Consider the following 27,808-nt stretch of genomic DNA (forward strand, 5'->3'; position numbering starts at 1 on the left):
ATATGTCTGTGTGAGGGTGTTGGATCCCCGGGAACTGGAGTCACAGACAGTTGTGAACTGCCATGTGGATCCTCTGGAAGAATAACCAGTGCAGCTGCACCATCTCTCCAGCCCTCCTTTTTAAACTTTTGTTTGTTTTTGTTTTTCAAGATGGGGTTTCTCTTGTGTAGCCTGTAAACCAGAGTAGCCTCGAGCTCAGAGATTCGCCTTCCCCCGCCTCCTGAGTATTGGGATTCAAGGTGTGCTCCACCACTACTCAGTTCTCATGCCGCTTATGTAGGACCCACACTGGGAGGATCAGAGTTCTAAATATTTTGAAACATCAGTTACAATTAAAGTAGACATTTTGGGATTGTTTCAGTTGCTTGGAAACCAACTTCTGGATCAGAATTCAAATGGGATAGCTTTAAGGGAACTGGCAATGTCTAAGAAAGTTGGTAGTTCTACAATTTTCAAAATGAATATCATGTCCAGTTAGGTTAGTTTGGGTCTGTTTGGTTGTTCAGGAGTTGGATGGTTCTTTAGTATGTTACCATGGAAATGTTCTTTCTTACAGAGAAAAATCTCCCAATGTCTTTTCCCATGAAATGCTATAGAGTTTCTTACCGTCCTTCCCACCTGGCATTTCTAGAAGCTGGGAGAGTCAGGAGAGGCCAGGACCCCTCTGATCCAGTCCCATAAGAAAAGTGAAATTCCTTTCTCAGCACTGGATGATGCTGACTTGGGTCCTAGGCAGAAGTGGGTGGGCAGAGGCAACCCAAGGCTAAGGAGAACCAGAGCACTTGCCTGGTATGTACAAGGCCCTGGACTCAGAATCATCAGTCCAGGGCAGGGGGTGGGGGTGGACAAGGTTCCCAATGCTATCAGGAAGACACTTTGTGTCCCCTTAACTCCTGTCTGCATTCCCAGCTAGAGAAGGAATGCCCCTCCTGCAGCATTTACCAGAAAGGTCACATGACCTTCATGGATGCAGGGCTTGTGACTGCTGACAGATTGGTTTGTTACCTTCTTCCTGGGGTTCTCGTTGAAGGCCAGACATACATTCTGGTGTTCTTCCTTTAGGGTGTTATCCACACAATGACCAGGTAGCCCCAACTCACTAGAGGACTAACCTTGTGTGATCTGAGTTCTTGTTACAGGCCCTCCCCTACCAGAGACAAGACCCAAGGTTGAAAATAAGTAATTAGTCTTGTTTTTTTTTTTTTTTAATTTTTGACTTCCTATATGGCCCCCAGTCTGGTCTGAAATTCACTAAGTAGCAGAGGTTGGACTTATCCTTGAACTCCTCCTCAGAAAGTGCTGGGATTATAGGTGTGTGCCACCACGCCCTGCTGAGCAATCAGTTTTTAAAGAGGGAGTTAGTGATAAATGTTCCCTTGAAGTTTCCCTGGGATAATTTTATGGTCACACTGAACCAGGTGCAAAGCCACTGCTTACCCAAGTGTACCTAAGAATAGCAGTGGGAGGGTAGACCAGGGACAGGACAGGCACTTGGTAATATCTTTTGCTGTTCTATCTAGGTATATTCCTTTGGGGAGTTTTTTATTTGTGTGTTTGTGTTTTGAGACAAGGTCTCACTTTGTAGCTCTGGCTGGCCTGGTACTTGATGTGCAGGCCAGGCGAGCCTCAAATCCCCAGAGATTATGGGGCTGAAGTGATGTCACAGAGGTTAGGAGCACTGGCTGTTCTTCCAGAGGTCCTGAGTTCAATTCCCAGCAACCACATGGTGGCTCACAACCATCTGTAATGAGATCTGGTGTCTTCTTCTGGCCGGCAGGCATACATTCAGGCAGAACACTGTATCCATAATAAACCTTAAAATAAAAATCTCACAGAGACCCACCAGCCTCTGCCTCCTAAGTACCGGGATTAGTGGTGTGCACTAACACACCTAACAAACATTAGGTTGGACTCCAGAAAAACTTACTTGTCCAAGTTTGAGGACAGCCTAAGCATATTATTTGAGAATGAAATAAGACTATACATCTCAGGCCGGGCGGTGGTGGCGCACGCCTGTAATCCCAGCACTCAGGAGGCAGAGGCAGGCGGATCTCTGTGAGTTCGAGACCAGCCTGGTCTACAAGTGCTTGTTCCAGGACAGGCTCCAAAACCACAAAGAAACTCTGTCTCGAAAAACAAAAACAAAAACAAAAAAAAAAAAAAAAAAAAAAAAAGACTATACATCTCTGAGTGTGGATATTATCTTCTCCTGGGATTCAGTTTGTAGCTGACTAGATCAGAGTGACAAAGGCAAATTCCTAAGCACAAAATGGCTTAGCGGTTGAGAGCACTGGCTGCTCTTCCAGAGGCCCTGAGTTCAATTCCCAGTAACCACATGGTGGCTCACAACCATCTGTAATGGAATATGATGCCCTCTTCTGTCATGTGCAGGCAAACATGCAAAATAGAGAACTCATGTGCATGAATAAATACCCCCCCCTTTTTTGTAAAAAAAAAAAAAAAGGTGTTTTAGAGGAGGCTGGGGAGATGGCTCAACTGGCTGCTTTTGCACAGTACTTGGGTTTGGTTACCTGCATTGGCATGGTGGCTCACAACTGACTGTAACTCTAGTGCCAGGTGATCTGGTGTCTCTTTCGGCCTCAGTGGACATCAGGCATACACAGGGTGCACATACATTTAAGCAGACAAAACATCCAAACACATAAATAAACTGGGATTTTATTTGCTCGTTTTTGAGACTTGTTATCACAGTATAGCCCTGACTGGTCTGGGACTCATTATGTAGTCTAGGCTATCATCAGACTCACAGAGATCCACCTACCTCTGCTGTCTGAATGCTGGACTAAAGGCTTGTGCCACCACAGCCAGCTGTGTCTTTTTAAAGAACTTCCCTATAACTGAGCTTGGGCTTGTAGCACACACTAGTAAGCCCCGCACTGTAGAAGTAGAAGCAGGAGGACTAGAGAGACAGCTCAGCTACCCTTCCAGAGCATGTGGGTTCAATTCCCAGCAAACATAGCCACTCACAGCTGTAACTCTAGTTCCAGCATGTCTGACACAGCTCTTCACATGTGTGGTGCACATATATATGTGCAGATAAAAAAATATTCACAGATAATAAAAATAAATCTTAAAAACAAAATCTCTGTGAGTTCAAGGCCAGCCAGAACTGTTTCAACTCTGTCAGGGCAGTATTTGAAGATCTCCAAATGCTGGCAGTGACCAGTCAGCTAATAAACAAGCTGGCCATTGCTGAGCCCATGAAGACAGTTTAGGACTTCATCCCCCCGAGAAGGAGGTAAAAGTGAGTTCTGACGAGTTTGAACCTGGAAAGACTTGTAATTTCATAGCTCATCTCGTAAGTGACCACCAGGGAAGCTGGAAGTCTGCCCACAGCGCAGAGCAGTGATGGTGGACCAGCATGTAGCCTCCCTGCACCCGTGCATTGTACACGCACATATGTGCTTACACAGATGCCTGCTGTTTGAGGGGTCCCCACTGAAATAGATCCTGACTAGCAAGAGAGCTGTATCAGGCAGGTGCGGCCTTAGCCCATAGTCATCATACAGAGATGCCCGGGGCTTCTAAGGTTCAACAGCCCATACCACAGATGCCCCAAGCTGGCCGGTGGCTAAAAGGCTTTCCCATTCTACCATCATTGCCTATCTGTCTGGAAAGCCAGGGGATAAAACAGAAGCCTGTCTGGTGCATGCTGCTAAGACCCGTATTCTTCAACTACAAAGTCTGAGGGCCTAAGCTATCTGTGCCTGTCCAGTTTCCAGGCATGTCCCAACCATCAGAACCTCCCAGAGTTGTAGTGTGCAGCTCTGTCACACACTCAGAAACTTGGCCAGTCACAAAGCACTTTTTTTTTTTTTTAAATAGGGTCTCATTTCTTTTTTTTTTTAAATTATTTATTTTTTATTCTATGTGCATTGGTGTCTTACCTGCATGTATATCTGTGTGAGGGTGCCAGATCTTGGAGTTACAGGCAGTTGTGGGTGCTGGGAATTGAACCCCATTCCTCTGGAAGAACAATCAGTGCTCTTAACTCCTGAGCCTTCTTTCCAGCCCCAGGGTCTCTCTTCTTTATGTATCCCTGAATGTGTAACTTGCTATGTAGACCAGGCTGGCCCCAAGCTCACAGAGATATACACGAAGGCATGCACCACCACACTCATTCCAAAGCGTTCCTTAATAACAGTGTTTATGGGAACAGCCCTGCCTGCCAGGCTTGGTACAAGTGCTGCGCCCGCTCCCATTTTGTCCTCATAGAAGTTTGTAGGCAATAGAGTGCTTTCTTCCCCTTTGATAGATGAAGAGCACGAGGCTCAAAGATGCAGGATAACCAGCTACTCAGGGCCACACGGCACCTACATGGTGGGGTGGAGCGTGTCCACACCGCATGGCTCTGCTGCTGCTAGCCAACTGCCTGCTCAACTGCAGTCGTTCATCAATCACCCCCCATGTGCCGGGCATTTTTCTTGGTGTGAGCCAGCAGATGAATCCCACACCTCCACAGGGCTGCTGTCCTTGAGCCTGCCTCCCCTGGGGAGGGATTGTCTTAGAGTTGTGTCTTTGGGCGCATCATCCAGCCCCTTCCGCACTGTTTGTTCTTGATCTCTGAAGTCCCCTAGAGCCATCCCAATCTTCCCCTAGGGAGGTGATGGCTGAGAGCTGGTGTCCCCAGATCCGTGGACCTCGTATTCTGAGGGCCAGAGAAACACCTTCATGGCGCACTGGCCTCACCTAGAACTCAAGCCTTGTAGTCTCCCTAAGGCCTCTTTGCTCAGGGGTGTGGCGCCTGGGGCGGGGATGCAGGTGCCTCCCACAGCTCTTCACCGCCCTGCAAGGAACTCAGTCTTCACCTTGGCACACCTTGTTGGGCCAGCCTGAGAAGAGGCTTGGGGCCCGTAGCCATCAGGCTCCTAGCCCTGCCACATCCACATGGCCTCCAGCCTGTTTTTCTGTGCATCTCCCCACACAAAGAGCCTGGGTGCTGTGGCTGGCTTCAGCTGCTGAAGTGGGGAGGGAGGAAAGCAGTGAAAAGCTCTTCCGAAAGGCCTGGGCGAAGGCAGGAGCCACCCAGGTGATGGGAGCTGATCCCCTGGGACCCCGACCCAGGACCACAGTGAAAGGTTACTGCTAATTGGCAAGCTCCTGATGGGGCCCCGCATCTATTTAGCACTCCCCCTCCCCAGAGACTTCTAGGATGGTCTTGGCACAGCGTGTGATTCGAGAGCTCTCTGGGAGTCTGGCACAATCTGTCTGAATTGTGAACATTGAGCCTCTTGGTTTCCTAATTTGTACTGGTGTTGTCGTGTTTCTCTGCGCATTGTTGCTGGTAGATTTAGGAGCCCCTCAGCCACCCTGACTTTGGTACCCTCCCCCAGACCCAGTGGGCGCCCTCTTCTCTCCAACCTCTAGCCAGACTGTTGGAGGCCATGCTGGGCCAGGGAGCAGCAAAGTCCCTACCCCCCTCCCCTGACCTGTGGCCTGGCCTCAGGGCCCAGCTCTCACCCACCATCAGCCCTGACACTAACACCACTTGTCCATCCTGTCACAGGGGGCAGATGGCCTGTCGGAGCCCGAGGGCATCTCTCTGAAGCGGGTTGCTGTGGTGGAAGATTTCTTTGACATCATCTACTCGATGCACGTGGAGAGCTCCGCAGAGCCAGGCAAAGCCCCCAAGCACGCTGGGCAGAAGAAAACCTACCGAGCGGTGAGATTTCTGTCTCTGCCTCTGCTGGCAGCCCCAGGCCTTGGCAGGAGGCCATGGGCTCCGCACATGTTGGGCGGGAGGCGGGGCAGGGAGCTGAGGCGTGATGAAGCGGCCTTTGGGGATCCAGGGGGGCATGGGGCAAGGGCATGGCAGCCAGAGATGGCTCACAGGGCGAGGGGCGGGCTCTGCGGTCAGAGCACAAAGGAGAAGCAGGTTGAAGGGAGGGAGAAGGAGAGAAGGAGAGGGGGTGGGCAGGGCAGGGAGGAAGCCCTCCTTCCCCAGTTTCAGCCTCTTGTAGCCTGCTGGGGGAGCACAGATAATAAGAATTGCAGGGGCCAGTGCTTCCACAGCATGGCATGGACTGCTTGCCAGCCTGCCCTAGATGCCTCCTGCGTGCGAGCTTAGCCAGGTTACCGCACACTGTCAGCCAGCCCTGTGAGTTCCCCAGAGGCTCTGGGTCTGAGGACCTGCTTCCTACCTTCAAGAGGTTACAATTTGGGGCCAGAGAGGCTGAAGGCAGAGAGATAAACACAAAAGGAGAAATGTCTCCATGACCTACTTTGAGAGAGCAAGAACCCCATTCCTGGGGGGACTTCATGGAGAAGGCAACATGTATACTGGCTACCTCCAGGAGGGCAGAGAGGAGTGGAATGGCTCCCTAGAGAAAGAGTACACACCAGGGAGTTGGAAAATAGAGCAGTGGCCCCAACCTTCAGGAGCCTGCTAGGCCCCCTCCCGTATTGGCCCCACACGAGTCTGTACCTGAGGCTCATGCCCAGGTCTGAGCCCACAAGCCAGACATTGTATTCTCAGCTGAGTCCTTACGGCCCTCCAGTAACTAAGGTACTGTGGCCCATTTCCTAGTTAAAGGAACAGACCCAGAACCTCCAGCCTCCTGTCCGAGGTCACACAGACCCTGAGAAGCAGTAAGCTGGTGTCTTCCAGGCCCTCCATGTTGATCTTCTCTTTAGAATCCTATAGTTCTGTCTTTCTAGGGCCAGGCTTGCCCCTACAGCAGGTATGAATGTCTCTTGTGTGTAGACAGCCTTGGGCAGTCATGGAGATGGCCTGTGTAGTATGATTTCCCCACATGGCCCAATTCACAGAATCCAAAATTCTAGAGATCCTTGCTCTCAGGTGATGGCCTTTGTCTGAATGGTTATTTAGCGCCTTGCTTTTTCACGCAAGCCTGTGCACCATGCGAATACAGTACCCATGGAGACCAAAAGACAGCATTAGGGACTGGAGTTATAGATAGTTGTAAGTTGCTGTATGAGTGCTGAGAATTGAACCTGTGTCTTCTGGAAGAGCAGCCGGTGCTCTTAACCACTGAGCCATCTCTTTTTAGGATGGGTCCTCTGCTAGGGGCCTGGAGAAGTGAGGAACCAAGTTGAGGGCCATAGGACTGTCACCCTGTCTTCCCACCCCTCCTGCTGGCGGTATATGTGCCCATGAGAAAGGAAGCCAGTCTGAGGTTATTTCCAAGTGAGGCCGTAGAAGGGAGGACCATCAGTCTGAACCAGCAGGGTCCCCTTGGAATCGAGAAGGCAGTGTTTGCTCATCATTGAGTCTAACATAGTGCTGGGCCCATATGCCAGGCTGTATCCTCAGTCCTTTCCAGTTTCACCTTCTAAGTCAGATCCATATAAGGGCCACAGGCATGAAGCAGGGCCTTCTGTGAGCCCCATTTTAAGGTGAGAGCCACAGCCTGCCTGAGGTCACCCAGCTGGGGCAGAACCTGGCAACTGACCAGTATCTATGCTTCCTTGCCACAGGTCTCCTGAGGCAAACTATCATGCCAGCTACTGGCTATTGTCAGGCACGTGGGCTTGACTGTCTGGATCTGGTGACTTCCCTGGCTCCTTAGTGCCTAGCACCAAACCTTGTTCACAGGCAATCCTCAATGGTGTCTGAGGCCTCTGAGACATCCGGTCTTGCTAGCCCTTGTGTGCTGGACTAAGTGGATGAACAGCTAGCCCTTTACACTTCCTGGCTTCTGGTGTGTATGCTGCCATGTGCTCCATTTCTCTGATCAGCCTGGAGCTGGCACATGACTGGCGTGGAGCCAGCTGGGCTGCACACACAGCTGGAATTTCAGCACAGGGCCAAGGCTGAGCCCAGCAGGCCAGGTCCCTTCTGCAGTGGTTCAAGGCCAAGGAGCCGGTGTTTCCTGTTCCCCCTGTGCCTCTCCACTCTTCTCTCTCTCTCCTATCTGCCACCTTTCTTGTGCCACCCTTTCTGTTTCTGGGGCAGAGGTGGTACCTGGATGCCTTGTTCTTATCATCTTATCTGCTTCCATTTCCCTCCACCCCAGCCTAGCTCCTCGACCTTGCTCTGCAGGTAGGAGCTCCCCCACCCTGCCCATTGCCTTTAGAAAGAGCCCCCAAGCAAACCCTGTGCCGACGGCTGTAGAGAGGCACAGCCTGACACTGCAGGGTTTCATCAAGCCCTCGGATGAGCGGTTTTTTGGATCTGTCACTGTGTATTTTGCCAAAACTGAACCCTGGGTCTGATTTTCCATCTTTAAGGCACAAGGACTTGAAAAGTTTTCCAGGCTTGAAGTATCTTAAGGGATTGGGAGACAGTAGGGGACTGGGCAGCCGTGTTCATGGCACGAAGGGAGGCCAGTTCTTCAGGAGAGGAAAGAGTCTTTCTAGCAACGCCATGAATTAGAGAGGAAGGGCTATGAGCTTGTAGAGCCTGGAGTCTTTAAGAGTCAGGGAAAAAAAGCATTTCCATCAGATGATACAGGGGGAGCCCCCTTTTGAGCAGGGAGCCCCACCATAGCCTTCCAAACAAGGTAACCTGACAGTCCAAGGATACCAGGAGCTTCACTGCACTAAACACACAGAAAGTTCAAGGTTTCTTCAGTTCCCTGAGCCCTTTTCTCAAATACTTCCCTGATCTCTCTCAATCAGTGTTGGAGGAACCCTTTCACTTCCTCTTCCCTCCAGGGACGCTAGAGGCCAGATCTGGCTACCCAGGCCACTTTGGAGTTGAGGCCAGATGTGGTCAACAGCTGTTCCAGGCCCACCATGGTGCTAATCCACCACAGGGCAGAAGGAGGATCTCATAAAGTGGTGCAAATCCCCACCCCACCCCACCCCACCCACCTTGTTGGCTTCTGAGTTGGGGAGCAAAAATGGGCCTTGTAAATCAGGGACTTGGCAGGTAGCTTCTCCTCTCTTCCTGCCCGTGAAACCTCTCAGTTTTTAACACTGGGAAAAACAGAAAAGGGAAATCCACACATGGTTTCAAGGTCCCAGCAGGAGACTCTGAGAGCTACTCAGCAGGCAGATCAGGGCAGCTGAGGGAAACCTAACTGGGGGCAGGGCCCAGCCCTGGAGCATCTCCTTCCAAAATACACAGGCAGCTCTCTGGTTCGGTTTTGTACATGTGTATCTATTTCTAAAACAGGGTCTGGAGCCATCTGAAAGCCACCATCCTCCTGACAAGATATCTTGTGAGGATTGCCTTTCTGGTCTCGTGTGTGTGTGTGTGTGTGTGTGTGTGTGTGTGTGTGTGTGTGTTCATTCTGTTCCTGTGAGTCTGTGGCATCCTGGCACTCAGGCAGAAATAGAGGTTCCATTTCTAGTCCTGGTCCAACCAAAGGGTGAATCAAAAGATGCTGGTGTAGAAGAAGAGAAGAGGGACTGTGTGTTGTCTGTGTGGGTCTCTCTGGTCATCCAGAACTGCTTCCCCAGGCTTCCTTCCACGTTCTGCCCCGCCCTCTGATAGCTCCAAGGATTTCTCACCTCTCTCGTTCCCCTGTGGGACCCAGGGTCATAAGATGTATTCCCACGGCACAGCCAAGACCAGGAGACTGTCTTGGTCACCATCCCACCCTGGAAACAGACTCTTGTGTATGCTGCAGGCCAGGCAGCAAGAATAGCCATTTTCATCCTGTGTGCAGCGCTAAGCAGAGCAGCTGGGCCAGGGGGCTGTTGTTGAGTCCTCTGAAGTGACTGTCCAGTGCAGGTGAACAGGGAGGCTTGATTAGACTCTGGCATGAGTCTCCACCTCCTCCAGCTTACTATGGCTCTCTTCCCCACATCCACTCAGTCCTTCTGAGGCCCAACTTTGGGAGCAGTATTTCAGGGGTGTCCAGGACCTCATCTTTTGGCCAGTCAGTCTGGGCCTTGGCTCTGTCTGGACCTCTCTCTTCCTCTTGCCCTTCTACAGTCGAGCTCACTATTCCCAATCAGCATGCTCTGAAAGGGACTTCAGGTCTCTAGGCAAGGATGAAGATGCCCACCTTCCTAGCGGAAAGCCCCCACCTTCCAGCCCTCGTTCCCAACCTTGTCGTCTTCCTCCACTGTGGATCTTCCATTTGTGGCTGCAGCCAGAGATGCTAGGGTTGGCCCTTGTCCTTGACCTCCAGAGCAAGGCAATCAGGCTGGGGATTTAGAAGGGAGATAGCTCATCAAAGAGACTGCCTGCTCTGCAGAGCCTCAAATCAGCTGAGAAGTAACAACTGTGTCACCAAAATTAACTTGAGTTTGCAGCTGGCAGGAGTAGCCATGGAACTCTGCAGGCCAGTGGCTGGGCTGAGAGCCTTGAAGGTTTGTCAAAGGGAGCTGCTGCCGGACAGCAGCACACCCTAGCCACCTACATACCCCAACTCTCCTTTCCTCTAGCAGCAGAGATTCAGAATGCCCTTGAGTCCTTATCCTTGGTCCCTATAGAAGCTGACTGTGTGCTGGCCACAGGCAGACCCAGTGTGGTCCAGAGTGGCCCCAAAGCTCTAACCCAACTTTCTTGTAAGGACAGGAATGCTTGGTGATGCTGCCCCCTAGTGGAAAGGAACGAGAGAACCGGGCTCTCGGCAGCACGGAAGGGGATCAATGGCTTCACATGGACAGCCAAAGAAGAACCAGAAAGTTTCCCAAAACCTAGAGGAAAGTTGACCCTCTTACTAGATTTCTAGGCCCACACCCACCCTTCCTGCTTCCTGCCCAGCCTTCTCATGTTCTCTCCATTCTGTCTCCACTTCCTCCCTCACCAGCTCACCTCCCTCATTATGGGATGGTGTGACCTGCAACACTGCCTCTCAAGAGTTGTGTGACCTCAACTGAATTTTTAGTTACAAGGATGAACATAAGGTCCCCAAGTAGTACAGTGTGGAAAACTGGATGCCCTCAAATCAGCCTCCAATAGCTCTGCTGGAAAAGGCTCTTGGCCTGTGAGTTAGCCGGGACATCAGTGGTGGACCTTGGGCTCTGTTAGTAGGCCAGTGAATTTACAAGTGGCTCTTAGTTTATACCTCTCGGAGCAGAGGTTGTATTCTAGAGCAACGTTTGTAAGCTCACCCCTTAGTGGCAGCAATACAATGTTCTAAGAAGAATGTTACTTATTAAAGGTTAAAAACTAGATCATGTCTAAATGCTTTTCATTTGCAGTTTTTAATCTCCTTTATTCAAGTTTTAACAAACAAGTGGCTCGTCTTACAGCAAGGAATGGAGGCCATTGGCCTTGTTGCTGGTGACTAAGATGCCTCCGAGGTAGCACATGACGTGAAAACTGTTTTCTGGCAGATCGCGGAGACCTACGCCTTCCTCCCCAGAGAGGCTGTGACTCGGTTCCTCATGAGCTGCACGGAATGTCAGAAGAGGATGCACTTTAACTCCAGCGGCCCGGAGCCCAAAGGTGGGGGCCCCTGTTCCCAGAAGCCAGTGTGCTTGGTGGCACTGCCCCAGAAACCTTGTTTGGATTTATTTAACTTTTTAATTAACTATTTGTTTGCTTATTTGTTTTTGAGACAGAGTCTCGCTGTGTAGCCCAGGCTGACTCCGAACTCCCTCCCAGCCTTCCAGCCTTGGCATCTCAAACGCTGGGATTGTGTGTGCACCACTACACAGATTGTTTGTTTCGGGGGTGGGGGGTGGTTTTTTTAACGTTGTTTTACTTAAGTCAACAACCCATCCATCCTGCCTTTCAAGGCCTAGGCTAGCCTCTTTTCTCCCTCCTCATTTCTGGTTAGAAATGGGTACCCTTGCTGGGTGGTGGTGGCGCACACCTTTAATCCCAGCACTCAGGAGGCAGAGGCAGGCAGATCTCTGTGAGTTTGAGTCCAACCTGGTTTACAGAGCAAGTTCCAGGACAGGCTCCAAAGCTACACAGAAAAACCCTGTCTCGAGAAACCGAAGAAAAAAAGAAAAGAAAAGGAAAAAATGGGTCCCCTTCCTGTTCTCTGGGCACTGCTGTCCAAGCCACTTGGCCTTGCCCCTGGGGCTGTTTTTCCTCTCACATACTGAAGAGAGACGCACACCCCATGAGTCATGTTCCTCTTACCCTTTGGCCCCTAACACCTTCTAGTGTTGGGTCCTCACTGAAGTCTGCTCCTTCCTGTGCACCAGTGAGGCCTGATTAGAATTGAAAATGGACAGACCACTTGTAAGTAGATGAAGTTGCCCCTTGCTATGTTCAGCCCAATGAGAACATCAAAGGTACCCATTCAATATCTCCCCACCCTGTCAACCATAACAGCCCATCAGATATGTCTAGCTGCAGCTGGCTTTAACTGTAACACAGGCCAGCACATTTTCATGGCTCTAGTGTGTCGTGGGTTGGAGGGACACTGATCAGAGTTCTCGGCCCTTCCCCCATAACATGCTGTGCCTCTTCTGGCTTCAGGCCTGCAAATGATGAGCCACGGTCAGCAGGGCATGGGGGGGCGGGGCAGTGGCCTGACCATGAGAACAAAGTGGGAATGGAGAGGAAGCCACTTATCCAGGTAGGACTTTTGTGGCCTCCACCCACCTAGGGAGGAAATGTCAGCCATGTGATGATAGCCAGGTTACAGGAGCACAGGCAGTAGGCAAGGTTTTCCTATGTGTGCCCCTGAGGCACCTGAGCAATTTGTGATACCAGCTGCCTCACCAAATGAAGAGGGTCTGCTGCCTGGGAATCACTAGTCCGTGGATGCCTGTCAGGCACATTAACCAGAACCCATTAATGCTCTTCTGTTGCTGAGAGCAGGCTCCTGGGCCAGGCTGTGAGGCTGTAGGCCTCAGCTCTGTCTTTGGGGTTCGGAACGGTCCCTACTCAGAGGACTAGTAAACTTGAGCTCTAGCATGGGAGAGTGACCCTAAGGGATGCTTGGCACACTATCACATATAACCTGGCCCCAGGGTCAAGCCAAGATAATCCTTGGCCCTGCCAATGGGCCTGGAGAGCTTTTCTCTGTGTACTCCCAACACTGCAGGTTTAGGCCCTGTGCTAGCTGCCTGGATCCTGCCCACCCAAGTATGTTGGTCCTCTCCTGTTCCTGCCCTAATTGTTTCCATAGCAACTGGAGGAGTCAGGCACAAAACTGCTGCCTGAAGGAACAGAGGCAAGGCTGCCCTGGGGGACTGTTGGCCTCCCAGCTCTCCTGCTCAGCTTCCAACTGTAAGGAGGGTGCTCCTCCCCAAAGGCTGCAAGGTCCATAGGAGCCTAGCAGCAACTTGCTCCCTCTCCATTGGTTGCCTCCACTTTAGGAGGGTCCTTCCCACCTCCAAACCCCAGGAAGGAGGAGAAGGGGGGCTGCTCACAGCTGGGAACTGCATAGAATCTAAACCAGCTTGAGGACTATGTGCTGAACCTCTCTCCTGGGCTTGTCTTGACAGGAGAGAGGACAGGTGCCTGCCCATCCTCAGTCCTGGGCAGCTGACCTTCCCACTGCAGAGAGAGGGCTACAGGAAGTCAGACAGCGCACAGCCTGTGGAAGAGTAGGCACCAGGCCAGGGGTCCTGGTGTACAGCCCTGTTCCTCCTGTGTGTCCCACAGCAGGCTAGGGAACCTCTCTGAGAATCTGTTGCTCATAGTAGCCATGAGTTGTCAGTCCTGGCATACAGCCAAGGAAACTAAGACCCCAAGAGGTGCTGGGTGAAATCACTCATCCAGGCTTCCCTCACCCATCTCCCTAGAGAGGAAAGCAGCAAAACTGTCTTTCTCGTCAGCAGAGTGGAGGGACGCACTGCGCAGGGCCTGCGACCTGGATTCCTTGGGAACACGGGCCCATTGTTAGGTTGTGGTGCTCGGGCCCAGGTGGCTTCCCCTCCCCACCTAGACTCGCAGCCAGTGGCCATAATGGTAAGGTTAACCCCCACCCTCAGCAAAATAGCTGGGTCCGCACATGTGCTAGATTTCAAAGGGAAGTTTGGTTTCTAGGCTGCCAGTGAGGAAGTCTGGAGTCTGAATGGCTCCCTCTCTGCTCTATGGCTTGGGGCATCAGCCCCTATCTAAGTCCTTGTCGCCAGTTTTCTCCCTGGCACGAGAGATCTCTACCCTATGTTTCTCTCAGGCTGCATCTCTGCCTGCTAGCCCTCCCTTCCCCCAGAGGCAGGCCTCTTATTCCTGGCCCAGGAAGGTGGGGAGAAGGGGGGACAGGGGACAGGATGGAGTCTTCTCTGGAGGCTGCTGGTAGACTGCCCAGCTTCCTGGCCTCATGCTGGAAAGAAAAGGAGGAAGCAGAGTGGCCCCAGTGAGTGGCCTGTCCCCAGCAGAGTGTGGGGCCCAACAGCCCCCAGCTCCCTACTGTACAAACAAAGCAAGCTACAGTGGATCTGGAAGTCCTCGTATTCCAGGGCCTCCACACCACAACCTCACCAGCCAATCCCAGGGGAACTCATCCTCAGAGGAGCCTGACTTCCTGGGCAGAGGAGCCTCGGAGGGCACATTCCTGCTTTCTCTACTGTGACATGGTTGCAAACTCTGAGCTGACGGTGAACAGCGTGGGCTGGGCTTCTGCTTCCTTGGGAGCATGTGAATCACCAAGCCAGACTTCTCTGCAGTTCCCAGGACCGTGCTGGCCTCCCCGAGCCCTCCTTCCTGTGCTTTCGGTCCCGTCCTGCCCGTGGCTCTCCTCAGTCTTGTTGGCTGGCCTTTTCTCTCCCCATTCTCATACTCTGTGTGACAGTGGGAAGCTGCGTAACCTTTCTGTGTGGTGTTGTCCTAGCTGCAAAAAAAGGGGCCCATCTCCTGGGGCCTTTGGGTCCCTGTGGAGTCCTTAGGACATGCTCAGTTCTTCTTGGCTGAGGAATCCACTTCATGCTCTTTGAAAAGCTTTCTTGAGCTACTCCAGGGTGCTCTTGACTCTAATGGATGCCCATATACCCTACCTCACCCTGTCCACCCCTCCTATTTTCTCAGCCTCTTTTCCCCCTTCAGGCAGTGAGCAGTAAATATGAGTGATGTGTGATGTGGACGTGTAAAAAGTGCCCACTCTGCAGGCCCCTGAAGCTTGCCCATCCGTTGACCTTCCTTCCACCGAGGCTCGGGATCCCTGTTTTGTCTCTGTGTCTTGTGGCTTTTCTGCTCCTCTTGCACATGCCCTTCAGTGCCAAATAGAGTTCTAAAACCCCCTTGGCCAATATTTGGACACTTCTGTCATCTCTGAACTGAGGAGTTCTTTAGGTAAAAGGTTGTGAGAATGGGTGCCTGGAGAATGTGAAGACTGGTCGTTCCCTTTTGGAATCTGTGTTGATTGGCAGGTGCCATTTGTATCCACTGTGGAGCTGAGTGTGGCTTGGCCTGTTCTATCCTGGGCAGAGCCCAAGTTGTTGATCCTTTCCAGAGCCCCAGAGAATTAGGCTGAGCACTTGGGCTGGTTTCCATTTTCCTTGGCAAGGAGGTGCTGAAACATTGCTTAGGGGAGCTTCCTCAGCCTCTCTTCCAGCAGCCTGCTGGATCACTTAGCCTCTGTAGGTGATGCCTCTTAGCTCTCCTCTCTCCATAGTAACAGCATCCAGTGCAGTAGCAAAAAGCAATATGGCCTGGGCACAGAGGACCACTCTGTCCAGAGAGCCAAGAGAATTCCCTTCTTCCTGTTTACACCCTGCCTTAGCTTGCCTGGCGTGGCATCTTTCCTACCTGCAAGCAACATCACAGTGGGTATCCATCAGTCTTGCTGCTGTTATTTCTCCACTCACCATATCCAGAGCTCATGTGGTTCCCCCAGCCCTCTGCCTTTCTCCTTGCTGTGATGAGCCAGTTCTGACCTCCCATGCCAGCTCCATGGCTCCCTTCCTCACTGGGAATGTCCTCTGCCCACCTTTGTACTGCTGCCCCAACAAAGTGCTCACTCCTGGAACTGGGTGACTAAGTACTGCATAGCAACCAACGCAGGTGTTTCCGACAGCTGTTTGTCTGCTTCCCTGCCACAGGGGTCTTGCCCACCTCTTCCAGAGCAGTCCCAGCTCCTTCTGGGTCCCAGAAGCATTTTCTGCTTTCTAGAGATTCTGGGGAGCACAAACCAGGGAAAACCCTTCCCTTCTGCCTACAGCTCACCAGCCTGGCCATGCTGCTTCTGCTTCTTCTTTTTCCCTGGGCTAAACTGTCATCTGTTTTCTTACTGCTTCTTGATAAGCAGCTCTAGCGTTCAGGTACAGTGTAAGCTGCCTCAGGACTTCTCACCTGTGTAGATGACCAAGGCCATTGTGTGGGTGGGTGGCCCTTCACAACCTCCACGTTGTCCAACAACTTCATACTGGACAACTTCACCTTTGGAGGAATTAAAGTGAAGTCGCACTTCTCAGCCAGAAGTGCCATGATTTGGAGACAGGAGTGTGACTCTTGTCTGTGACCCCCATCTCACTGTCCCTGGGATGGTTTATCTAATAATTGGGCTGCCTCCAACCCAATCTGTCTTGGCAGAGCAGCGCTTAAAAGCTCCCTGGAGTTAAGGAAATCAACTCTAGGTTAATGGTGGTCTATTGAGGAAAAGACCAGCTCCATTTACCTATAAGCAAGGCCCATGTACACAGCGTTCCCTGCCCCACCCAGAAAAGGTGGGAAATAAGGACCAGCCCTCCCCACCTTCTGCACAGTGCTCACGCACATCAGTGCAGTCTCAGGGGTCTGAACCAAGTATGGAAGTGAAATTCAGGGGGTGTAGAGGCAGGCCACGAGAACACAAACTCAAGTGACTTGTTGGCACCAGTGATGCTACATTCTTTTTTCTTTTTCTTTTTTTTAGTGGGCTGGCATGAATTCGATAACTACCATTTTGAGTCAGAGTAATCAGTATGGAATTGTATTCCAAATTCCTAGGTGGCCAGCAAACATTTTTAGTTATAATTTCTTCGTATACAAGCTACAGAAAGGGTATACAGAAGTCTTGGGCCCAGTCTGGTCTGGGGCCATTCTCCTCTTCTGTTCTTTTGGTGGGGGATCGAGGGGAACTGGGGTGACTTTGCCCCCGTGTTTCAGAAGCTCTCTCTCCTTTTCTCACTGTAGCCAAAGACTTAGAGACGAACTGTCTTAGTAATATTTCATTGAGCCGTTTCAGACTCACTGTGCTTACACTTCCTGGACATTACTCACACGTGTTTGTCCTCCTGCGGCCTTTTCACTTGCACGGTGTTGCATGGGTGAAGGTGTCTGTAGCTGGGTGCTGGCTCTGGAGGGGTAAGGGGAGCAAATGGCCCTGTGATTGCCTGCAGCCTGTCCCTGGCATCTGCGTTTGCCACAGCTTGGCTCTTGACTGTGGTGACAGAGGAGGGCAGGCTTTGCTCTCATTCCTCTCCACTCGGATCCCACCCTTTGATGAAGTAGAGACCTTATGATGGAAAGTCTACAGTAAAACCAACCTGGAGAGGTCCAGAGGATAGGCAGCCACGCTGATGTCATGGCCACCTTGAGCAGAAATTCAAGTCATCTTTACGATATGACCCATAAATTCCATCTCTTAGAATAGTTCTGTGATGGAAAAGATTAGCATACAGACTAGTATCTGTTCCCAGAGATGTTCTCTGCAGTGTTGGTTACACTAGCCCATACCTAATCAATCATAAGGGTATGGCTCAGGTAAATTATGAGAAAATATGCATGGCAAAATGTTTAAGGGAAAAAAATTACCTATACTGCTCAGGAGACTGAGGCAGGAAGATCATGAATTCAAGGCCAGCCTAGGCTACATACAAAGCATGACCCTGCCTCAAAATAAATAACTTAATTAAATTAAATACCCTTTTTGAGAAGAAATTGGACCGTAATTCTCTGCATGCATTATGATATCAAGTAGGCAAAGAGAAGTACAAGGGAAAATAAACAGGGCAGATGCCAGGCTGCTTGATGCAATTACGCTTTTAAATTTTCTTCTCCACATCATCCTGCACATTGCAGATTTTCTACAGAAAGAGCACACACACGCAGCTTTGATCCTCAGGACAGCAGAGAGAAAAATCCTCCTCTGCATGCGATTGTGGCAGCACCAGGATCTGGGAGGGTAGATGGCACTGGGGGCCTGGCTCAGATCTGCGAGCCATCTGGTCCCAGAGGGTGCTGGTGGGGAGGGGGAGGGGGGCACTGTGGGGCCGAGGCTGGAGTGGGACAGGCAGAGGCAGGTGTTTACCAGGAGGAGCCGACTTTGGCCAGAGTTGGAAACCTAATGCCTTCAGGGTCCTGGCAGGTGGCCCGACTGAGCAGAGCTGTGCCCTGTGGTAAATGGGGCTGTGGCACAGCGCAGATGCCCTGCCTATAAGAAGTGGCTGCTGAGGACCCATGTGGCCAGACCTTCCATTTCTTTTGAAACACACAAGTCTCACTTTAAAAAAAAAAAAAAAAAAAAAAAAAAAAAGACACAAGCATTTTCAACACTGTGTGCTGCACACCACACAGGTGGACAGTTGACCAGTGAGTGGCCACTGGCCCTGCCCTTCCTGGAGGCATCTTCCTCTGCCCCCATCCTCCACCCCGACATGGACTGAAAGGAGTTTCCTTTTGTTATTCCTGCAGAGAACGAGCCTCCGTCCCCTCTGGTGTCTGGCATTATTGACTACAACATGCCCCTCACCTCCACCTACTTGAAGCAGATGAAGCTGCGAGTGATGAACTCTCAGGAGCAGGTAAGGTGCCTGCTCTCTAAGCAGGCTGACCTTGCCTGGCTGTGACTGACCGAGTCTTTCCAGGACTGGGGGCCACAGAGGCCTGTATAAACAGGGGCAAATCAAAGAGACCCTTATCTGGTCATCTGGCCCCACCGCCAGCAGAGAGGGTGGGAGCGCCTCCTTCCTGGGGGTGTCTTTTGAAGTCTTAAAACTCAGCCTTGCCAGGCTTTCCCCAAGGACCTTCAAGGGAGGGGCGCTCCAGAACCGCAGGCCTTGACTCTCTGTTGCACTGCTGGCTACTTGCCTGTGGCCTCTGTCATTCTTGGGTCCTAGACAGGCCAGGAAGATGGGCCTTGGACAGTGGCCCAGGCTAGATAAGGCCTTGGGGCTCCCTGGTTGTCCAAGACTTCCAGATGCGGTTTGCCAAGGGATGTGAGGCACCATGAAAACAAGCTCCAAAACTCCGCCTCGTTTGCGCTTGCGTCGACCCACACGGCCCATTTGCTAACCTCTTACAAAGCAAATAGCCTGTCTTTAAGAAAATCTGGGTGAGCGCTGTCCTCTCCCTCTGCTGCCACCAAAATCAGGGCACTCCTTCCTCACCTCATCTCAGGTGCCCCACCTCTGCTGATATCAAGTCCCCGAGGCTTAAAACTAAAGGAAGGGGAGCTTGGACTCCAGGTCAGAACTCTGGGTCCATGCTGTCTTGTCTACAAGCCTCCTTGAGAATGTGAACATGTGTATGTGGGGTGGGGTCGGGGGAGCATGAAAGGTGGGGAGCCTCATGGCTGGGCCTGGATGTGGCAGGGTGAGTCTGTGCAGCAGCTGGGCCTGTGCTGCCCACTGTGAGCACTCACACTCTTTGGCTTGACCTGCAGAGCTGCCCCCACCCCACAACCCCGGTTCCCAGAGGCTAAAGGAAGGAAGCCAACTTTGCTCTGGAAGGCCAGCCTCTTGTGTCTGTGTTTCCCCCTCCTCCAACAGTACCTGTCCTAGATGGTTGCAGTCAAAGTCTGTGTGTGCAGGGTGAGGGAGTTGGGGTAGGGGAATGAGAGGATGGGGGAGTTGGGTTTTTCTGTTGTGGGGTGGCAGTCTCAGGATGTCATTGTGTTAATATTTAGGAAATCTCAGTCCTGTTGCACAGATCCCTGGTGACTTTTCAGGAGGAATCGTGGCCTTTGTTTTCCTACAACCATCACAGTGTCACTTCTAACATACGAAGAGCCAGGCACAAAACTCAGACAGCTGAGGGCAGGGCCACATGGGCCTCTTCTCTCCGGGGCAGGCGACTGGATCTGGGTGGCTGCTGAGGCCAGTGCGGTCAGTGTGGTGTGCAGATGTGACCTCTCTTCCATGCTCCTGTCAGGTTTTATTTGGTTTTAAAATCTTACTCTAGTTTCCCTTGCATTGGTAGAAGGGCAGGGGGTGAGGGCTTCACAAAGATGGGGCCCTTCCTGTGAGCCAGGCTCTGGAGCTTAGCAAATGGGGCCGAGTGGTGCTGCTGTGAAGCTTGCCCTCCGGGATATGTGGATTTGGGTACTCAGGATGTCCAGCGAAGGGTCCGTGGCAAAGTCAGGGAAGGCTTGCCACAGCAAAGGATGCCTTAGATGATGTTAGACATGAAAGAAAAGTTCCAGACCATAGGAAGAACCTACACAAAGGCCCTATGGTCAAGGGAGGACAGAGCCTGTACGAGACAGAATGTGAGAAGTTCCATTGCTGATGGAGAAGGGGAAATTTACAGGCACACTCAAGTGTTGGGCAAGTATCTAGCGATCCAGAACTCACAGACTGATTGTCCTGGCCTGGCTCAAGCTACTCCCACAATAAGACTGCGAGATTCGTTGTCCCCAAGTATTTTAGGAGCTGACTGCAGCTGGGGCTGGGAGTGAGAAGATTCAGAATACCAGTTTCCCCTGTCTGTGGGAGAGGGGGATCAAAGGGCAAACCCTCCTTGCATTCTAGCGGGTGAAGCAATAGCAATATCCCACATTTCCTTGGGAAATGTCAATCTCCAGCACCTCTCTCTCCCCCCTTCACTCCTCACCTCCCCATGAACAGCAAGGAGTTTCAAGGCCTCCGTCTCGCAGGCAGCAGGCAGCACTATTGTCCCTGCTTTATGGCTGGCACAAGGGAAAACAAGAAATCACTCTGCTCACCCGATTGTTTTATCTACAGCAGCAAGGAAGGGGCCAAGGACCTGAAGTCTCTGATCCTCCTGCTTGCGTTGAAACTAAAAATACATATCCTTGCATTAGTAGCCTCTTCCTTTCACAGTGAAGGCAGAGCAGGGTCCTCTTTTCAGGCAAGTTCTCTTTTCCAGAGCTTACCTTGGCCTAAGTTCTGCCCTGTCACACTGCACATCCCGAGACAAAGCTTCACTCCATCACTGACCCAAGTGCCAATGGCTGGCACCTATGGTGTTGGCAAGCTTCTAATGTGAGCTACGTGAAAGCAAAAGCAGTCAGTCCCCAGTACCGGGCCAGGGTAGAAAAGGTCAATGTAATCATACACTTGGGGGGAGCAACTGCCCAATCTTTCCTTTTGGGGTCTTCCAACATTGCATGTCCAGGAGATATCGGGGAGGTGGGCGGTGCATGTGCACCTCATCTTGTCTGATGAGGTGGTGAAGACGGGCTGGGGTTTTTCTGCAGCTGGGAACTTAGTCCCTCTCTGTGTCAGATATTAGAAATATGGAACCCTAATACCAGGGGCTGACACCTGGCACCCCCACTACACTAAATGACTCTCTCTACAGAGGCCTCCCCAAAGAGCATGGCTCTAGTTGTCATCGAAGTGACCACAGGGAGCTGAAAATATGGGGATTAGTGTCCTAAAAGAGGTGTTATTTCCTGCTGGGGTGGTGGCCCATACTGTAATCTTGGCACTTGGAGGGGAGAGGCAGAAAGACCCCAAGTTCAAGGCCAGCCTGGGTTCAAAAACTCAAAACAAGAGGATTTTGCTTATCACGAACTGTTTTAGAGACAGGACTGAAATCACCCTTGGTGGTAGAGATGGTAGCCGTATCTTCTTAAAGGAGGCAGGGAAGGGACATGCAGTGAGCTGTGAGCTCTCAGGGAGTCAGGTCCCAGGAAGGGATGCAGGCTACCCTGTAGGTACCGACCGACCCGGTCCCCTCCCGGAGGGTGCTGTGGGCACCGAGAGCCACACCCTGTCTCTGTCACAGAATAACCCATTTGCTGCCATTCCCCCTTTCTTATCTTTTCATCCTTTTGTAATGAAATAACACACAGACTCTGTAGGAAAACCAGTAACAACAATTAGACTAAACAACTCCCCCGCCGAAAGCACAAGATAGAGAGGATAGTGAAAAAGATCCCGTCTTCCACCCAACCCTGTCCACTTCTACCCATTTTCAGGGGCACCTTGCTGGCTTTGCCTGGAAACTGGGGGGTGACTGCCTTAAGAGGGAAACTTAGAGCTGTCCGTGCCCGCCTTTAAACCCGGGGCTCGGGGAGATCTCCGTGTTCTCCACCAGCCTGGTCCAGAGAGCGAGTTCCAGGACAGCCAGAGCTCCACAGAGAAACCCTGTCTGGAAACACCAAAAACAAAACAAAAAAGGGGATAGTGAGGGTGGGGACACCAATGGGCATCTCTTCTACATTGCGACTGCCGCAGTGTCCACAAGAGGTCCATGTGCCCTCAGTGTCCTGGTTGTCCTGATTGCTTCTGAGATGCAGTGTTTGAAGGGAGATCCTACATGGATGTCACAATTGGAAGCAGGGCCCGTCTTGCCCTCACCCCATGTAAACTTTATCTGTGGAACCCTACTTTACGCCTCAGTCTCCTCACCCCAAATTCTGTCCAGAGGGAAGACTGTCTGCACCTGTCTGTCCTCCCAGCGGTGCTAATGTCTCCTAATGGTTTTACTGTTCTCATAGCTGTGTGAAGTGGTATTAAGCTCTATTGTTCAGCCCAACCTGCTAGGGGCACCACTTTGCCTCCATTAACCTCTGCCTCCCTCTCTTTCATGCCACCCTAGTCCAGGGCAGACAGATGGTCAGAACAGACCTACACCTGGAACCTGCAGGCTCACTTGGGTTCTCCAGATGATTTCCCTCTTTGCCTGGAAAGCAGACAGCTGACCCTGTTTCCAGTCAGGATTCCAGACCACCACCCCCACTTCACCCTGGGTGACTTTGTCTAAAGGATTCACTTCTCTGTCCTCCATTCTGTCCATTAATTACTTGAAAGTCAAAAGAAAACACTTTCCTCATAGGTTCTTTTTGTTTGTTTGTTTCTTTGGTTGGTTTTTTTTTTTCTTTCTTTTTCTTTTGGTTTTTCAAGAGTGTTTCTCTGTGGGGCAGTCCTGACTGTCCTAGAACTCACTCTGTTGACCACGCTGGCCTTGAACTCAGAGACCCACCTATCTCTGCCTCTCAAGTGCTGGGATTGAAGGTGTGCACCATCACCACCACCACCACCCTGCTCTAAGAGATGATATTTTTAACTATGGGTATGTGAACGTGTGTTCTGGTGTCTGGGAAGCCTCCTGGAACCAGAGTTACAAGTGGTTGTGAACTGCCGGCTAGGAATCAAACTTGTTCCTTTTTGAGAGCATTTCTTGACGACTGTGGCTTCTTTATTTATTTTGTGTATGCCTGGGGGGGGGGGGGGAGAGCATTGTGCACCACGGCATTGGTGTAGAGGTCACAGGACACTTTCAGGGTCCTTGGATTGAATTCAGGATGTTGGCCAGGCTTGGTAACAGCTGCCTTTACCCACTGAATTGTCTTAGCACCCTTCTTTGTAAGGGACCAGGTGATGTGAAACATGGCGAGCACTGGGCTGGGCACATCAGAAGCACTTTCCAAAGCTGTTTCTTATTTGCAGTGCTGGGGGTGGAGCCAAGGGACTCACACAGGCTAAGCAAGATCTCTATCACTGAGCCATCTTCCCACCCCACCCCCTCAGCCTCACATTCACTTAAAACAAAACAAACAAAGACCCCAAAAACCTAATGTAAGGGCTGGGGTGTAGCCTAGCTAGCACTCTAACAGTGTTTACCCAGCATTCCTGAAGCACTGGGCATCCTCAACACTACAGTAACCAGGCGTAGTGGCCGACGCTTGCAGTCCCAGCACTAGAAGAGGATTTCAAGGTCATCCCCAGCCTCGTAGTAAGTTCAAGGCCAGCTGATCCCTTGCTCAGAAGAACCCAAGAAAATGAGAAAACAACACTAACAAAGCTGGGGGCGCAGAGGCTGTTGCAAATACATACGATACCTAAGCTGTTTTTAGTGTGTGATTAATGGCTACAACATACAACATACTCCTATCATGTTGAGTAACAACCATCACCAACTGTCTATATTCACAGGGGTGTGTATGTGTGTGTGTGTGTGTGTGTGTGTGAGAGAGAGAGAGAGAGAGAGAGAGAGAGAGAGAGAGAGAGAGAGAAGACAAGCGGGGGGGGGGGGGGGGGGGGCAGAGAATAACCTCAGCTGTCATTCCTGGGGTGTAACTCTTTCACCTTATTTTAGACATGGTCTCTCTCTTCACTGGCCTGGAGCTGACTGACCACTGTGGCTGTAAGCATGCACCCACCACATCTAACTTTTCCACATGGGCTGTGGCAAGTGTTTTACTGACTGGGCCATCTCCCCAGCCTTGTTTCAGGGTTTGTTCATCCCTTCTCTTGAAATCTTGTGCCCATAAAGGAGCCACACGGTGTCTCTCCAGCTCTGTAAAACCTTTACTCTCTGTCTCTGATTTGGCTGCTGCACTTCCCTCACAGGTGTGGCCTCAGACAGCACTATCCTGCCTTGGCTGGACGCTTTGACTTAGTGCTGTATCTTCAGGGTCCTTTAAGTCAAGGGCTGTGTCAGAACTTCATCCTTTCACAGCTGAGAAAAATCTCTTTGTATGGGACTGTTAATTCTTTCATCTGTCTGTTCATCAGTGAACATTTGAACTTCTGGTACTTTCAACATATCATTCATTTTTAAATTTTTATTTATATTTATTTATTACTACTGTGTGTGTGCACCATGTATGTCTGGTGCTGGGAGCTCAGCCCGGGTCCCCTGCAGGAGCAGGAAGTGCTCTTCACTGCTCAGCCGTCTCTCCAGCCCCACAACCACATTACTTTTGAATTATCTCTTGAAGAAGGGAGCCAGTAAAGCAGAAGAGTGATTCTCGTCTCTGAGCCTTCCTTCTCTTTTCTGTCTCACAAACTTTTCCAACCTACTCTTTGATCAGAATAACCCAAGAAAATGGCAGACCCAAAGGAGAATCATTGTCCCTGGGTCACAGTGAGTCAAACTGTCTGGCTCCTAGGTGTAGCCCTTGGCAGAAAGGGTTAGGAGCCCACAGACAGTGAAGCCCTTTTCTTTACCCTCTGTAGATCAGGCCAAATGAGAGTGTGGAGGAACAACAGAATGGGAAAGTGCCCATATCTGCTACTGCTCAGCGTGTGTGAACTTGGGTGGTCTTTTTATTAAGATTTGATTGATTGATTTATAAATGGAAACTGTGCATGGGTTTCCTGGCTGCCCAGATCCAAATTATCATACAGAAAATATATTAATTACAACACTGTTTGGTCAAAGGTTTAGGTGCCTTTCTAGCTAGCTCTTATATCTTAAATCAACTCATTTCTATTATTTTGTCTTTTACCACAAGGCTCATAGTTTGTTACCTCTTGATTCTCAGATTGCTACGTGGTGTCTGCCTCCTTCAGCAACTACATGGTGTCTACTAGTAGACTCTGCCTACTCTCTCTATATATCTCTGTTCAGATTTCCCACCTGGCTTTATTCTGCCCTGTCATAAGCAGCTTCTTTATTAACCAATGATAATAAAACATATTCATAGCATACAGAGGGGAATCCCACATCATCTCCCCTTTTAACTTTCAAAGGTTTTAACTTTAACATAGTCAAATTACATATACAAAACGGGTATCAAGCAAGAATTACACTTACAATATTTAGTCTGTTTTATCTGCAGAGTTTTATTTCTAATTTATCTTTTATCATAACTAAGGAAAATTTTATCCATAACTATCTGTCTTCAACTCTTCAAAGACCCCCAGAAGTATATACAAACAGGATATGTATTGCAAGTAACTTCCAAAACTTTAGAATTGACAGAGACATTTTGCTACCTCGACAGTCACCCAAAGTTCTTATGTAGCATTGGGGCATCCATCTTTAGCCTCCAGGCCTATAGTATCTGGAAGACTTTTCCATGAAGCAGGAAATTGGAAAGATTGTTTGGCCTATGTTGGCAGTTTCTCAATCACTTTCTTCTGAGTCCTTCAGAATATCTGACCAACTCTTACATGAACAAGAACCCTGAAGGATCGTCTCACCTTCTGGAAAGTTCAGCAGTCATTTTCCTGTGTGTCCTGCATGTCCAGTTTATACAGCATACTGTCAAGCAGTCCAGGCAAGAGCAGTTTCTTGCCCAAATGGCTAACAAACTCCATAAGAAGCCTCTTCGATGGCCATCATCCTCTTAAGTAGATTGGTACTGCCAGAAGCAGAAATGTCTCACTGTTGAGAAAAGTCTAAGTTCTTAAAACAATTTAAATGCCATATTCTGTAGGGCTTTGAAAGGTTTGAAGAATACTTATCCATCTGAAATATATCTCTGTACATCTAGAAAATCTAACTAACATGACAAGTTTGACTATTATAGATAACTATTAATCTGCAATTTTTAAATGAACTGTATAAACATAATACCTTAAACAAGAACAGAATTACATATACACAGTATAACAAAATCAACCTTAAATTTGTTTCAATAGACCAGGATTCATACCAATGCAAAGTATTTATCTCTATATCATAGCCCCCCCTTTTTTTTTAGAAATTGACTGTGACCATTAATCACTTATAATCAATCTCCTTTAAATGAAAATAAACATTTATAAACAATAATTTTGGGAGTTTGGGCATTGTTTTCTCCAAACTGCTTCCTGCTGTTTGTTGGGCAAAGATTTTTTTAGGGTTCATGGAGACCTTTCAGGGGGGTCTTGCTCCATCAAGCCACATTAGCCTAGAAGGAACCCACAGATTCTCATCTTCTGTGGAAACAAAAGCAGAACCTCTTTCCCAAAGCAACAAATCCTGAGACCCAAATTTTGAAGTCAAGATACCTTTATATTGGTTTAACTTAGCCTTCCCCAGAATCAAATGTCTCTTTGCAGTTAGCTTGTTAACAGTCAAAAAATTCAAAGAAAACACAATAATATACATAATCCAGACTTTCTGTGTATACTCTTTACATGGCTTATTATTTTGACTCTATTACTTTTTAATATTTATCTTCACCCCTTTAATCTATGGCTGTTTGTACTCTTTCTTAAGCTCATGTACTTTTATTCAACACTGTGACCCATTCAGAGCTCTTTTTCATCTGAATCTGTCTTATTATATCTCTGTAATTTTCTGACCTCTGTTTTTAGATGCTAAACAGGTGTGGCTAGGACCACCTTCTTGCCCCTGCCTGTTGGCTCCGCCCTGTCCAACATGGTGGAGGTATGTTTACTGCCAGCTCTGCAAGCCATGCTCACCGCCCCAGCTCCAGGGACAGAGTGGGTGTATATCATCATTAAGCAACTAGTAGCAAGCTGCTCAGAAACCCCATTTAAATGCTGGACCTCCCCAAAGAGCCACAGTTAGTGCTGCCAGCATGAACCAGGAAGCTGTCTCTTAAAGAAACCTTGTAGTTTTTGCTTCTAATGCTGAGCAAGGAAACCTCTTAAAGGAGCCGTGCCTCTGCTTGTTGCCAGCAAAATCTAACCATTTGTTATTTACGTGATATATTTATTAATGGTCCAGAAAGGAAATGAGAACTAGAGTGAGAGGAGGTGTTGCTGTTATGCTGAGCAAACACATGTTAATTGTCAGAAAGTACCACGTGCCCATGCTGAAAGGCAACCCCCCGGGGGATGGTCAGAGCCTTCCTCCTTGGCTAGCCCTTGGGCGGAGAGGTCAGATGCTGCGAGGCAGCAGTTTTGTGCTGTGGCGCTCAGTCTGGCTTTGCCTTCCTCAGTTTTCATTAGTCAGTGTCTGCGTCTGAGCAGAACAGGTGGACCTGGAGGCATCCATGGCCTTGTGACACCTTGGCAAGGCCACTCTCACCTTCCTCCCTGGGCTCACATCCCTCGCCCCAGAACTCTCTGTTCTTGCTGGCCTCCTCTCTTGTCCCACCTCTAGTCCTCCTGGAAAAAGAGCCTCTGGGATCGCCCTCTTGTCCCTGACCTGACGTGGGGGCTCAGCTTGCTATCTTGAGAGGCCCAGAACACCAGTGGCTATATTTTCGAGATCACAGAATCTCTTGCC

At 50.1% G+C, this 27,808-nt stretch overlaps 1 protein-coding gene across 4 annotated transcripts in view; it reads left to right on the forward strand.

Annotated features, from left to right (window-relative positions):
• Positions 1-27,808, forward strand: part of Nol4l (nucleolar protein 4 like) — a 122,297-nt gene that overhangs the window by 42,790 nt on the left and 51,699 nt on the right. For all 4 annotated transcript variants that reach the window (XM_050151180.1, XM_050151178.1, XM_050151179.1 and 1 more), the window contains exons 2-4: positions 5,528-5,683; positions 11,218-11,329; positions 18,401-18,510. In XM_050151180.1, the coding sequence (XP_050007137.1) occupies positions 5,612-5,683; positions 11,218-11,329; positions 18,401-18,510 (294 nt within the window). In that variant the 5' untranslated portion in view covers positions 5,528-5,611. The remainder of the gene's footprint in view (positions 1-5,527; positions 5,684-11,217; positions 11,330-18,400; positions 18,511-27,808) is intronic.

The sequence above is a fragment of the Alexandromys fortis genome, unplaced genomic scaffold (genome assembly GCF_014885135.2).
Source record: "Alexandromys fortis isolate MF-2015 unplaced genomic scaffold, M_Fortis_MF-2015_v1.1 scaffold_27, whole genome shotgun sequence".
In the NCBI taxonomy this organism is placed as follows: Eukaryota; Metazoa; Chordata; class Mammalia; order Rodentia; family Cricetidae; genus Alexandromys; species Alexandromys fortis.